General features: G+C 44.0%; 1 protein-coding gene across 4 annotated transcripts in view; it reads right to left on the reverse strand.

Moving 5' to 3' along the window:
- Positions 1-15,351, reverse strand: part of BRD3 (bromodomain containing 3) — a 40,597-nt gene that overhangs the window by 11,289 nt on the left and 13,957 nt on the right. For 2 of the 4 annotated variants that reach the window (XM_082067971.1, XM_082067970.1), the window contains exons 2-6: positions 6,424-6,734; positions 4,313-4,450; positions 3,190-3,337; positions 2,101-2,315; positions 66-437 (exon numbers count right to left, since the gene is read on the reverse strand). In XM_082067971.1, coding sequence (XP_081924097.1) covers positions 66-437; positions 2,101-2,315; positions 3,190-3,337; positions 4,313-4,450; positions 6,424-6,624 — 1,074 coding nt within the window. In that variant the 5' untranslated portion in view covers positions 6,625-6,734. Of the gene's footprint in view, positions 1-65; positions 438-2,100; positions 2,316-3,189; positions 3,338-4,312; positions 4,451-6,423; positions 6,735-12,711; positions 12,857-15,351 lie in introns of all 4 variants that reach the window. The other 2 variants (XM_082067969.1, XM_082067972.1) reach the window with 2 other exon arrangements.

Here is a 15,351-nt window from a genome sequence, read left to right on the forward strand (position 1 = left end):
GAGCCAGTCCTCTGCAATCAGAGGGCTGTGACACCCTGCAAAAGAGGTGGTAAATGTGGACGTACTTTAACAGTACTGAGATCCATGGGGTGTTTGATAATATCGTGATAGTCATGTAATTCCAAGGCCTCTGCGTCAACAGGCTTGTAAAAGGGCCATGCATAGGCTGCATGCTTCTTGGAGAGCATCTCCTTGAGAATGCTGTCACAGTACTTGAGGTGCTCAGAGAGTTTGCCCTTCTTCCCTGCATGCTGGGGGACCTCTCCATCTTCGAGGTCCTTCTTTGGTGGTTTGATGGGCCGGCCGCCGCTCTCCCGTCGAGCGATGATTTTGGCCTGTTTGGGGTCCGAGAGGGTTGTGGGAGACTCGCTTCGGCTGGCAGTGATTGCAGAGGTGGTGGGGGTTGTCGTGTCTGCTTTCCGCTTCACTCCCTTTTTCTGAAACAGCAGATGGACAGATTTCATCAGTACATGCCCAGCTCTCACGCTATGCTAGCAGAAGCCTAGCACAATTCATCGTTATTTTTTGAGATCTGCCTGTCCTCTGACAGAAAATACAATTACTTCACTGGGATAAATGGGACTTGTGACTAGAGGATTCAACACGCAGTTCAGTGACTATAACACGATGTATTACTACATGTCATCTGAGCCACAGTAACCAGCCATTGCACATCTCCAACCCAACCCCAAACACGATGCAAAATGTGTTAGCTCTATGTATTTCACTGAGATTTAAACTAAGGACTCTTACCTCATGTTTGCCAAGGGAAAGGAGTGCGCCCGGTCGATTACTGCAGCTCAGGTGATGCATCGTGACTTAGTAAGTGTCAGTAACTTAACCACATGTCTGAGTCCCCAGTGGCAGGATCAGGCTATAAGTTCTGAACCAAAGCATATTAATCACCAAAGACCCATAAGCCCTCACTCACTTGTATTTAGTGGGTGTGCAAAGGTAGATTGCTTATTATGGACAAAAGCAAAGATTTAATGATTTCGCCTTAAGCAAATAAAACCCATCTCACATAAATTCAAGCTGTGACTGTCCAGTCAGCTCTCTCGTGCTCCTATGAAGGATTTATTTTGCTGGAGAGAGAGAAAGGGGAAAAAGTTCCTTAGGGAAATCTAAGGGAAATCTTAAGTAAATCCCAAGCAAGATTAATTTTGCAGCGTGTATTTGGCAAACTCACTTCTGGCTTCACCTTTGAGTTTTAAAGTCAAATTAATTCTCAGAAGCAAGTTGTTTGGACAGAAACTGAAGTACGAGACAGGCTCCTGAAGAGGACAGCTTAGCTGCAAGAAGATTTGACTCACAATTTCTCTAATAATTCCCACATTCTAAGGTTAAATAAGCAAAACAACTCTGTGACTCTGCTGGTCCATGCAACCTCACATCAGAAAACACCAATACTATTGCAGTTAATTTCCCAGTTTAGAAAAAACACAGATTTCTCTGAGCTACGCTTTCATCATTTTTAAAGCAAAACACGGCTTGCTCGGAAAATTCCAATTATTTAGAGCAATGTTTTAATTTACCCATAAATTAACATAATAAATAAGCAAAACACCAATCCCAAAAGATTACTCAGTAAGGAAGACAGAACTAATGCACCCAAAACCTTCAGGCAACATCAGTCTCCTCCAACAGGAGTGACAGGCTTGTCTTGAACTGGTTTATGGCAGAGAGGGACATTCCTAGTGCTGGAGTCCACAAACCTTAAATTAATAGTACCAGTGGGTCAGTTAGAGGGAAGAGATACTTTGAGCTACGTGGTGCAAAATGGGGGAAAGCTCCAAGAGCCTTCTGGTTCATGGAGCATCAGCACTGGCTAAGGCCATGGTCAGAGAAGAGCCTGGAGTAATTACAGGTGATTTCACCTCAGCTTGGGTGAGGTAAAACTGCCAAAACTTTCTTCAGCCCTCTCAGACATAACAGCAAGCACTTGTCTGAGCACACCCCAAAGGGACAATGATGGCCAGAGAGGCAAGGAGTCAAATGCGAAGAGAAGGAATGTACATAACCAGCAGTGAGGGGACAAAAATAAAGCACTGCTGGGCCATATTGCTCTCTGAAGAGGAAGGGGTTGAGTTCTCCATTTACCTTGACTACCGGTGGCGTAGGAGGCACCACGGGCATTATCGGAGCGGCAGGTGGAGGGGGAGCAGCGGCAGGAGGGGCAGTGACAGGTGGGACATTAGCGGTGATGGCTGGCACGGGGGTGGCGGCAATGACAGGCGTCTGTGACATGGCTGGAGGAACGTTCTGGAACGGGGCCGGCGGGGAGACGGAAGACACGGCCACTGCTTGCTGCGCTCCTTTCAAACGACAAAGGGAAAACGCGCTGCAATGTACTGATGGTTACAAGTGCTGACAAGACATCGGGAACAAAGTGACACTGGTGTCATTGGACTGTGCAATCGTGGGCTGGGCAAAAGGTTCCCAGGCCAGAGCCACAAGATCGCAAAAGACACGTTGTGATTTTTACCCAGGGTTTAACAAAAAAAATAAGAGGAATCACTGACCTAAGTTCTTGTACCACAAGTTTTAGGCCAGCCATGTGCAAGCAAAGCATTTCAAGCTTTGCGCATGGAATGTGTTGCTCTGGGAGAGTCTTCACCCCTCTCGTGTTCTCAGAGCTACTTTGCACTCAGCAGAAGAGCGAATGGAGGGACATGGCTCCTTTAGACAGCTGCTGTCCCGCACAGAACTCAATTTGGGAGTGTTTTAACTACGTATGACAAATGGTAACAACCACTCCCCTACTGCCAGCTAAACACCCAAAAGTCTGAAGTGCTTTGGATTTGCCACAAGTCATACAATGAAAGAAACAGAGGTGTGAGTAGAGCGCAAGCCTCTTGAGAACCAGGCAAATGTCTCTTCTAGATTTGCACTGTCAAGGAACGGCCTACTAGTATAAAGTTAAGGGGAAAAAACTGAGTAACTAATAACCAAGGAGCAATACTCCTCTACGTTTTTATAGCAGCTTTTATCAAAGCATGCTGAAAAGACACATCATCACAAACGTTTGTGAGTTTGGATGAAGTTGTAGCTCCATTCGGCACTGCTTTAACAGTTAGACTACATGCTCCCTTCCCAGCCTCACCATCTGCAAAGCCATGCAGCTTGGAAGGTGGGTCAGGCCTCAGCAACAGGCTCCCAACATTTACTGTCACCAGACTGGGTTGATACCTGTGCTCTGTGTGCCCGCCGAAGGCTTGCGACCTTTGCCTTTAGGAACTGGGGGTAATAACTCAACTTCCTCTTGAGGCATCTGGGCAACCTTTTGCAGAAATATCTTCTCCAGGGCTTGGGCCATAAGAACGATGTCATCTGTGGGCTGCAAAAAAGACAAATACAGCCTATGTTGTATCATGCATATCTTAGAAGCAAACCCCAATGATCAACACTCTTCAAATGAATTATAGTATTCAATCTCTGAGAATAAACAGACCAGCTCTTTTCCCTCCTTGCAATGCTACCCTCCTGCTCTCCTATCCTGGTCTAGCACGCAATAATTACAGCCTCTAAGTACACTGCATCCAGAGAGTTCTCAGGATTCCCAGCAGGAGCCTGCTAACTAGCACCCTGCGCATCAGCGTGGAAGCAGCAAACTGGAACAGATGAGCTGTCCTCCCCTCCTTGCCAGCAGGTCCAAGAGAAGTGTGTAAACACATACTCTGTGGCTCAAACTAATTAATCTGTTTATTTCAGCTTGCTTCTCCAGCACGGGTCAATGATGACAAACCACTGTAGAAAACATAATACAAAGAATAGAGGCTTTTAACAACCTAACAAAACTGCAAACAAGCCAAACCCAAAACAATAATAAGCAATCTAAAGGTGTGCAAGTATAGACCAGACATGGGCAGAGAACAGAGGTGTATGTTCTGAACTTCTCTGCGCTGCGCTGCCAAGAGCTACTATTTACTGCTAGACAGCCAGTGTAACACAGATCACTAATGCTGCACAGAATACCTGCCAAGCACTGCATAAACTGTAGCTCATCTTAAAGAATTCCTAACTGAAAATAAAAGTAGTAAAAACCTGCTGCCTAACCCCAAAGCAGAAATCTACCTATAATTAAAAGGTAGATTTGCCATTTTAACTAGTCTTGGGGAAGAAAGGCAGAGCACAAAGACAGCTTTGTGCATTTCCAAGTAACGTGGTTGCAATTGGTGGCACTTCAAATCCTTGCAAGGAGAGCCCAGAGCAGAGCAGGCCGGTCCTGTTCAAAACCTGCACTCTAACAATTGGAGGTGGGACTTTTCTAGGCAGTGTATCAGATGAAGAAAGGCTTTTCTGGGCTTTTTACCTTGTTATAAATGTAACAGTTTGTAAACATGGTGTTGAAATCCTGCATACATTCACTGGCACTCCAGTAATAGTTATGTTCCAGGCGCTTCTTGATCGTCCCCATGTCCATGGGGTTTTTTATTATTTTGTGATAATCCTGTTGGAGAAACAGGAAAGATGTTATCTCCCCTGATATCCAAAGAGTTCTTCACATCTCACTCTTGTCCCAGCTTCTCCTCATTCCCCCCTCCCAAAAAACACATCCCCAAATTTTTGTGCAAATCAAACATAACCTCTGCTTTAATTTATTTTCTAAATTGTAGATTTTTAGTCTATCATCACTATGAACTTGATTACAAAGCACCAGAATTCCTTCCACAACTCCCCCAACAGATGCTCAAACTCACACACGAATGGCTATTTGGGCATTACCAGCTTTTTATAAATACAGCTGGTAGTGGGAAGGCACTAAGAGTAACATGTGGAGAAAAAGATGCTTTCTGAGCAGCTCTCCCCGGGAGCCATTTGCAGCCTTGATACCCTTCACGAGGCTGTAGGAACCACTTTGGATTGTGCCACACTTGACAGATAAATTAACACTGCAGTAATGAGCTTCACGCTCAACCAGGACCAGAATTTGGGGCAGGAGGGTCAGCACTAGCCTTGGCAGGTGTTCAGTTTAACGGTGGACTCGCTGCAACCTGGGAAACAGTGCTTCTGCCTCCCTTTTTAAAAGGCTGCCTCTGGCACTTGAAGTTTATCAGTGCCAGCACAGGCTAAGACTGCACTAAAAGTTTCAGTCTCGGGTGTTTCAGCGCTTAAAAGGCTTCTGCGTGTTAACCTGGTTTCTTTCTGGGCTGGTCTCAATCACCTGTAGAGGCTGTTATTAACCTGGAGACGCTCTAGGCACACACAATTGTAGGCTGTAGTTTTCTTGTTCCAGAGAAGAGCAGCAAGTCCTCCTGCCACATGTGCACACAAAGCCATGAACAAACACCAGCCACTCTCTGAGCCCAGCCCAAGACACCACGTGGAGAACAACTATTCTTCCAGCTGATTCCTCCTTTCAATTTCCTGGTAACCTACCATAAAACCACCTCAAAATGCTTCACAGAGAAACTAAATCCACAAAAAGGAAGACACAAAGGAACACAGACCTAGAGAAATATTATACAGGTGTTAAGCATTTTATCCTTTCGGCTAGCACTTTAAATAGCACCCATCAACATTACAGAGTTCAAAAGACACCCGATCCAGTCCATAAAATTGAGTTACAACCTGCTGTAGCTGGAACTCTCCGTGACTTTACATCCCAGAACCACGCTCCCTCCCTACATTGCATCCCTCTTGCTTTGTCAAAGCAGCCAGAGTTAATTTGCAATGGGCTGCCTGGCTGAGCACAGAGGGAGGTGGTGTCTGTATTTAAGTGAAGTGGGTGGGTGGGGGTTTTGCCTCCACTGCTGAGTTTTTACACCCACAGGACTCCTCTGAAGAGGCAAAGAGTGTGTGTGGCTCTGTTCCTTGGAAGAAAGCAGCTCAGTAAACTCTGGCCATTTACGAATAACTGGGCTATATCTTGTCTGACAGAGACATGGTGTGTGTGTATATATATATATATATATATATGTCTATGTCACAAGGCACAGATGGGTAAAAACAACTGTTCTGTTCTTGCTACTTCCAGTACAGCACTTGAAAATATCTAGCTCCAAGGTATCCTTGGTAATTAGCTTCTCCTGTCTTCCTCAACACTGAAGTCAGTGGCAAATCCAGGAAAGTCTATCGAAAACACAAGTTACATCAAGCGCAATGCCAAATCCTCAGAAGGGGGTGGGCTTTAAGACTCTCTTACTGAACAGAGGTGGAGCAAGTGGTGAAGACGCATAAAACTAAACAGAGGTAAGCTACAAACAAAGCACTACACTTCAGTTGCTCTAAGACAGCTTGTCTGCGTGTTCTTCCTTAACTGAGAACCAGTTTCCTTCTTCAGAGACCTGCACCTCTCGAGCTCTGAAAGACATCACCTTCTTATTCAGTGAGTCTTAAGAGCATTCAAGGAAATCCCCCAAAGCAACCTAACCATTCTGACCTAGTGATCAGAAAACCAAGCAGAAGGTGACAGATACATACTGGCAAATTCAATTTAATTGCATCAACAGGTTGGTAGAAAGGCCAAGCAAACTGATGCTTCCACAAGGTCTTCACCACAACATTTTGCATATATTGCAACTGGTTGGTCTTCCGGCCAGGCTTGTTAGGATTAGTGACCTCCGGAGGCGGTGGGTTCACAGGGCCCTGAGGAGCCTGGATTGCTGATGTGACTGCCGACATTTTCCTGCTCTTGCTCTCACTCGCTGTCACAGCAGCTGGGAGATTTTCTTTCTTCCTTTATGCTCCCTGAACGGGACTGACATCCCATTTCCAGGGTCCAACCATACAACCTAGATCAAATGAGAAGAAGAGGACAATGTGTAAATACAGATACTTCTAGTAGGCATGTTCGAACACTATCAATAGCAGAAGTGTCTTAACACAGGTTCTTTACCCCATCTGCTTTGTTCCCTCAAACACTTTATCTTGATGATAGGCACAGTTCAAAACCCAAGAGACAGTGGAACAGCAAGTCCTAAATTCAAATCTAGCAGAGAGCCAGCAAGCTCTACAGGACTGGTTTTTGCTTTATCTGGCTCAGAGAGCATCTTCATGAAAAGAAAACACATGGGGCAGCATAAGAATACAGTGAGGGAACAGCTAGGATGTGATGCAGGGACTCCAACGAATGCACTGATCCAAGCTACTAAACCCATAGCTCGCAGCTCTACGTAAACACAGCTGCTTTGCCTCTAGATCCATGTGGGCTGGCACTGAGTCAGCTTACAAGCCTCTGCACTGCTGCAATGGTGAGTCTAAAATCTCACAATCAAGAGCGGCTGACAGCTGTCAGGGGACCTCAGACCAGAGAAATGAAATAATGGGCAGTGGGAGGTGCTGTGAACAGTTGTAAACTAAAGATGCCACCAGAAACATCCTAACTTGAAGTGATCTGCACTTTGAATCTTAAAAGTGTCTCACTATGTCCCTTACTACATGTACCTGACTGGGACCTCAGTTTTGTATGGAAGTGTCAAGATAACAGGCTCAATATAAATAATAATTAATATTATACTTGTATGCCATGACCCAGCTAAGAGTACTGTCATGCTGTCAAAGGCACATATGAAATACAGAAGAATACAAAAATTGCGTTATTGTATTTTATTTTTTTCCCCAAGCAAACTGCAGGGAAAAAGTGGTCTAGTATCACTCTGTCTTGTTTACCATATGGTAAACAGCTTTGCTGTGTCATCTTCCATAAACATTTGATATTTCAATTCACATCAGAACTGCAGCTACTCTTCTCATGGCAAACAGACCACAACCACTTTCTAGAGGAGAATTATTTCAAACACATTCAAAAAGCCACACATACTCTCACTGACATGTGCTTCTTGGTTACACAGATAAACGTGAGCAGAGACAAAAGCTGCAGTAACATAGGAAGGAGAGAGCAGTAAGACATCCTAGGGAAAAAACAAATAAACCTCTTATTTCAGACATCCCTAATCATCTCTACTGAATATCTGGACTAAATATAGAACATCAACATGCTCTTTGAGTTGCTGATTGGATAATAGCAAGAAGTAAACACATACCTAATTTGGGGGAATTTTAGAAAAATAGATATGTACAAACATAAGCAGTTCTGCAGCAGAGAGGGATGTCTAAATATTGGTCTTCTCAGGCTTGCCCAGATAGTGGAGACATTTGAATTTCACAGGCCAGCCATTATATCCAAAGGACACAGAAAAAGCAAAGACTTTCTTGTACCACATACATGGCACAAGTATAGGTCCAGAATCAGGGCTCTGGTCACTATTCTTTGATAAGTCAAGATCCCAGCTTAGTAGATCCAAAAGAACTCATCTCTGCTCCCCAGCCCCATCTGGTCACGCTGCTGTTGGCGGGCAAGGTGATCACCAAGCAGCAAAGAGGGACGCTGGCACCTTCTGGGCAAGGAATTTCAAAACTAGGATGTTACTCATGTTTTCAGATTTACAACTGGGGAAGCATTTTCTCCTGGTGTTCCGTCAATTCAAAGCAGCAGCGGAAGTATTACAAAATGTAATCTTCAGATCAAGGTGGGTAAACAGACAAAGAATTAAAAAGAAGGAAAAAAAAAAAAAAAGATAATTGGGAAGTTTCACTCAGTCTCCTTCTGGGCAGCTCTCTGCACAGATTTCAGACCCCAAAGCCTTTGAGCAACATCCATCATCTGAGTGTACGCAACGCTGACTGCAGGCCCCTGGTGGCCACCGCTGAAGCATTTTGTTTGCTGTCTTCTTGATCAACAAACTGAATCCAATGCAAGGATTGACAGGAAACAGAACACCCACAGAGAGCAATTCCTGCTGCTATAAAGCATTTCAGTCACAAGGGTGGAACTACACAGCATAACTTAAGTCTTCCCTTTAAATAACCTAAGGTTAGATACAACTATTCTCTTTTAATTTGAATTTCGTGATGTCCTCCTCCCTCTCAAACTCCATTTGATAAGGATTTTAATTATTTCTTATTAAATCCTGGAACTGTAATTCAAAAAACACAGATCTAGCTCCTGCTTCTCCCCAACTCCCTGTCTGACCTTAGCAAGGCGTTCAGCATCTTCACACCACGGCTCCTCATCTGTGCCAGAGACAGCTGCAGTTCCTTTCTGTCTTCATCTGCTCCACCCAGCCAGCCTGCAAACTCCCTGGGACCCGCGCTGCCTCTTCACAGGCATGTTTTCACCATCAAGCTTCAACAAGGCTTGTACAGTCCACATAACAGAACCATGTAGACGTCAGTGACACAACTCAGAAAGGATTTTAATTAGGAACACTACCAAAAGTAGGAGGGGTAGAATCACGATGGCCAACTCAACCAGTCCTCTGACAGCTCTTTAACTCACGTGCTCCAACTCATTGGTTATTACAACCAAAATTGGTGACAAACCCCAAACCTCTCAGCAGTGCCGTCATTTAAATGCTGAATCCTGCAGCTGAAAGACAGGAATAGCTGCCTCAGCAGCACTAAAAGTGTCTGTTTCTGGCAGAAATAGACCTTTAATGTGCATGAGCCTCATTGCACCCCTTTAACCCTTGGCCTATCAGCTTCCTCATCATTTGCTGCTTTGATATGAGATCATTCTGTAATTTTTAAAACTAAAAATTTGCTTCTATATCCACTCCTTTACTTCTAAAGTTTCAAAATAATATTATTTTTAAGAAAGTAAAAAGCAGGATTATGAGGGATCTGGAAGCTTAGGGTACAAATGTTTGGAAATGTCCAAAAGCGTATGACATTGCATTCAGAGAGGCCATGGCCCTGCCCGAGATAACTACTAGTAGTCAGACCTCATTTATCACATGCAGAAAGTGAGAGGCATGACCATCTGACATCCCAACCTACCATACAAATCATCCAACGCAACGCTTCAGTAGACTCACAAACAAAACCAAGCAAGCTCACACAAATTGTCCCGTAACTACAAGCAGAATCAAAATACACAGCTCTAGTTTAAGCACTTCAGCATCTACTGAAATTGCATTAGTATCAATAATTATTTAAACCATTAGGGAGCCCAGTTGTGAACCAGCACATCACTGTACAAGGTACTGGCCAAGCCTGGAACACAGATTGCCAAAACCAGCCCTGGCACAGACATGTGCATCTTCCAGCGAGGGCTGGACTTTCTAGCCCTGGAGTAATAACTTCATACATTTACATTTTAAAATTACTACTTATCCTGTTTCTCAGATCTGTAATGTTCATGTAACAGAAGCTATTCTTGATTTTTCTGGCTGCACATGTACAGTTTTGTTATTACAAATTTAAAGTACACTCTCTTGCTGTCATACATGAGGAGTGTACACTGCTTCCCACATTGTGCATTTCTCCTCCTTCTTACTCATCCCAGTCTGAGACAATAACTAAAAGTAAAACTCTCAAATCTTGCTTCTCTGAAGTTTAATCCTGTCCTTTTGTGCTAAATTACCACCTCAGTGTGGCATCCAGGAAAGCTATGAGGTTTGGCTCATCCCTCAACCAAACCAGCCATCAAAAAAACCCAGCTAGGTTGGAAGGATTTATTTATTTTATTTTTTAACTTTTCTTTCACCAAGTTGCTTCCACGGGCCAGCCAGTGGAGAGACAGTTGGCGTGGAGAAAACATGCTAATAATTCCCTATACAGGCTGAATAACATTTTACTCAGCTGATGCAGCCCACAGACTGTCTGCAGTGGTGGAGACTATTTTAAAAGAAGCTATAAAGCCCCATGAAACGTGCGCTGTGCCAGCAAGCCTGCTGCTTCAGCTAACGGCCCTGCCACTTCCCTTGGCAATGCCGAACATTTAACGGCTGGCTCACTCCCGTGCTGCTGTCTGTGCATTACAGGATGGTATTTGTTTTGATTGCAAAATTAGAAGGTAGCAAGCTTTATCTTGGCATGTGAGCCCAGCAAATCTTTTTATTTTTTTTTTTCCCCTTGGTATAGTATTTCTGTGTGGTTACTTGGACACTGATCAAAAACTGGCACAATTCCAGCCCAGCCAGAAACAGCAATATACATCTTCTCATCAGGGAAAATGATCAAGTTTTAAGAGGTGTTCCTTGACCTCATCTTTATCTCCACATTATTATTTACATTACAGTAGCACACGGAGCCTGAGCAGAGACCAAGGTCCCTCAGCACTTAGCACTCTGCAGACACACAGTAAGACCTCGTTCCCACCTCAAGTGCTCACAACAAGTGCCCTGAACCCGTTTCATTAGCCAGCCAGCTGACACTCCCCTTTTCCCTTCCAACAGCAGTGGTCGCTGGAAGCTTGGTCAGATTTGCCACCATATGCTACTCCTCGCCTGAGAGAAGCAGCAGGCCCATGATCATCTTGCCCGGACTTTCTTGCAGCAGGAGGTTTAGTGCACTGCTACTACCCCCCAACACAATCTTGATGTCAGAGACTGTGAATTGAGGGTAGCTGTACCCATTTCATTCTACTGTGGGCTACACCACCGCTCCTCCATGCTCCTCAGAAGGACACAAAGCTGGTGGATGTCCTCTTCCTTCTACTCTGCCCTCCTTTCTGTCCACAGTTCCATATAGAAACAGAACTTCAGCTTTTACTACCTATGAACTCCATGTCAGTAGGGACATTCTCTTCAGACTCAAGGGATGTGTGAATTGAGACCAAGACTTGAGGACAGATGAGTTGTTTTATCAGCCAACACTGCCTTAGCACATCATGCATGCCATACACAATATGCCACCCTCTCAAGTCTTGGGGATGAAGCATTTGCATTTGGTGTCACTGCGGGAAAGGGGAATTGGGCTTCTAAGTGCCTCTATGGCACAGAGCAACTTTGCACTCTGAGAGTTCATTCAGCTGCCCTTATTGTCTCTCAAATCATTAATTCCACACATCAGAGATTGTCTTTTCATGCATATTATTTTGAGTACAGCCCAAATAACATCCTGAGACTGGGAGGTGCAACTGTGTCCTTAATTTACCCCTGCACGAGGGAGGGAAAAAGATCACAGAAGATTAAGTCAGTTCCTTGGCTTTTGACTTGGTTAATTTAATGCTCATCAGATTATGCAGATGGATTTCCCACCCTTGGTCTCTCTTTGGCTATTATACAAGCAGGTGTTTTCCTCAGTAAGGAGCCTGTGGGTTCCTACCAGTAGGAAATAATCGGCTAGAAGTAACTGGTACTTTCAATGGCCTCCAGTTCTGATACATACTCAGTGCTCCCTGCAAATCAGGCCGCTTTAAGTTGTCTCGCATCATGCTTTCAAACTCAGGGGTACCCAAAAGTCCCTTTATCTTGATTATAGAGGCACTGTGGACTTTCATAAGCACTATTATGGGCACCTCAAATAAAATTATGGTCTTTCTGATAATTACAAGCCATAGTATTTCTCTCCACTGAGTTACTAATGCCACAGGAAGCACCATCTGAGCAAGTCTGAGCAAGAATTTTGATGCATGTCGCATACCCCCTGCAACACACGCATCATATGGGGCTCAACTGCTTTCTAGAGGCTGCAGTTTCAAGTGCAGGGAGTGACATTTCACCCTATAATAAGTTCACTTCCATAGCTTTGACTTTGCTTTTGAGAACATTTTAAATACCTGACCCCAGTAATGGATTAGGCACAGATCATATTGTTTCAGATGGAGGATAGAATGACCTCTGAACATTTCTTCCAGCTCTACTTTTTGTGGCCCTCTAAAAACACAGAAGCAAATTTTAACTTGGACATACATTGGTTTTGTGTTACAGTTTTGTCAACAGGGCTACAGGAGGAAAGAAAAGTGTGAGTGGTTAAAGAGCTTACTCTGTGTTGGATTCCTGACTGGAGAAGTTCAGCCAGCTTTGAGACACGACTCTGCAGTAAGGATTGGACTAAGATTTCTGAAAGAAAGTGAACTGCACTTTCAAAAAATCTTCCAGGAAGTACGTCAGCAAATTAACCAGGTGACCTATAATGAAAATGTGAACAAATGCTTAGTTGTAGCAGTGGAAATAAGCATCAATGAACAGGTTTCAGAGTATGTAAAGCAGCTCGTGGCTTGTATGTCAACACACTGGGAAGACAGGCAAATCAACAAGATGGGAATGGGTAGGTGCTTCACAGGAAAATGCTAGTGGTAGTGCCTTTCACAAGATACACCAACTGTACCTTTATGGCAATGGAAAAAAAAAAGTATTGTTGAGCTGTTTCAGCTTTCATTTTCATAACAGAGATTTGGCACAGCAAGGAAAGCATTTGGGAGAGTCACATGCCTGGGCCAGAGTCTGCTCGTGCCACTTCTTCCCAGAGGGGAAAGGTGGAGACGCAATGAAATTACCTTGCATGTCCCACAGGACTGAACCCACAACATCTCATCACCAGGGGAAGAGTCAGAGAGCAGACAGGCAAGGTTTACAGAGAAATGACAGAAGGTGAACCTGCTTCTGAGCATATGCTCCCCCTTGTCTAGTGCACTGCAATACACCAAATGCTTAATTGGCAATTTCTAGCACTTGTAGGGGTTACTGCAGTCCCCCAAGAGCCCATGGACAGCAGAAGCCCCACAGCCCTGGACATCAGGCAAGAAGAAAGCACTGGGAAGGTGCTGACACACAGCCACACACCAGAGGAGCTCCCAACGTGGATGGGGGACCTTGGGGTGCAGGACCATGGCTGAAGGCGCTTCGGAAACATGGTATAAACCACAACACAGACAGCAACTCACTCCTCCTCTGTGATTCAGTAACCACCTCAAGCCCCATCCTGCAAAACACTAAGCAATTTTCCCCACTCGATAAGTTGCACAGCTTCTGCAGCTCAACACCTCTCCACAGCGGGTTTTGCAGACTTAACACCTACAAGATACAACTAATTGGACCATCAAGATAAATCTCTTTCCAAGGAAGTTTTAGACAACAACAGAAACAAACTCAAGCTCTCCACACTCTGTGGCCCCTCTACTTGGGTCAATCAAGCTGTCCATTGAGGAGACACAAAATGACAAGGGAGGTTTAGTGCTACAGATCTGGGGATGGAAAGTCTTTTCTGACTGATCAGACTTCCGGGTGTTCGCACTGTTGCGGTTACAATGCCTGTGATTAGCTGATCTAGTCAATGTTAACTAGCCCTGAAGATACATCCTCACACCACACGATTGCTGCAGAACATGATCCCAGCTAGAGAAATCCCATTGTACAGGCATAAGGTGTGCAAGAGCATGGAGATGTTGTTCTCTTTCATCACGTTTCCTAAAGCACCATGAAAATAATCATAGCCTAGTCAAGAAGAGGAATCTCCATGTTTACATGAAAGTTGGCCAAGGAAGGGAGAAAAAAAAGGAGAGAGCAGTCTAGACAGGCCAGGAAAGAGGCACCAACTGGCAAGATGTAAAGGTTTTAAAAATAACAACAACAACAAAAAAATCACAGTGTAAGTCAGTACCACAACCCAACTCCTCCAAGGCTCAGTCACCTAGTTCTCCTTCAGTTAACATATTACTTTACACACTACCTTCTCCAAAGCATGACTTATCCAACCCATGACACTACTGCCCATTCACCCTGTGACTCCAGAAATCAGTTCTGCCAATTTCAGGTCAAACAACCACATCACAGTTAAATTACTTAAAAAACCCAAACAAACAAAAAAACCCCAACCTACTCTGGCACAGACCCAAATTTCAGATGATACATGCACAACAGAAGCATTTAGGTACACCCCTTAAAGTACAATATGGCAACACCCACACAGGCTTCAGAACTCCTAATGGGATTATTGTACGTCTACACCCTCGCAGGGTTCTCTTTTTTTCTGCTTTTTAAAGGATGTGATCTGCACAGTTAAAAATGTATGTTCTGAAAAAGACAGTCTGCCCTTCCCCTTTTTAATCAGCGTATGGTGCTCTGTGTACTTTTACAGCATAAGAAAAAACTCAGTTTTGATTCAGTATATAGTGAATAAATTACACAGTCTTTCCACAACAGGTTTTGTCATGATTGTTTCTTTTTCTGCACTGTAATTTCCAAAAAGAGAAATTATTGGACACAAAGCATTTTGAAGAAAAGGTGGGAAAACAAACCCAGAACAAACCAAAAAAAGCTCAAATACTTCCCTGATGGGCAGAGCACCTCCAAGCTTCTGCTATACCAGCAAATAATTACAAAAAAGAGAGCTACAAACCAGGATGCTGACACCTCAGCTCAGATCTCACACCCCATGCTATAGGCTTACCATTTCCCCACTTGTAAAATAGGGATATGAATATTTCCACTACCATCTACAATTCCCATGCATTTATCCTTTAATTCCTTGTCAGTGTTATGGTTATACTAAATTTTACAGAAAAACAAAACAAAACAGAAGAATATATATTTACAAAGCATTCAAATACCATCAGTTAGGTTTCTGGAAACACTTAACTGTTCTTTACTAAGTACAATGCTAATTGTAATTTAAAGAAACTGC

This window comes from Streptopelia decaocto (genome assembly GCF_964273445.1).
Source record: "Streptopelia decaocto genome assembly, chromosome: 17".
In the NCBI taxonomy this organism is placed as follows: domain Eukaryota; kingdom Metazoa; phylum Chordata; class Aves; order Columbiformes; family Columbidae; genus Streptopelia; species Streptopelia decaocto.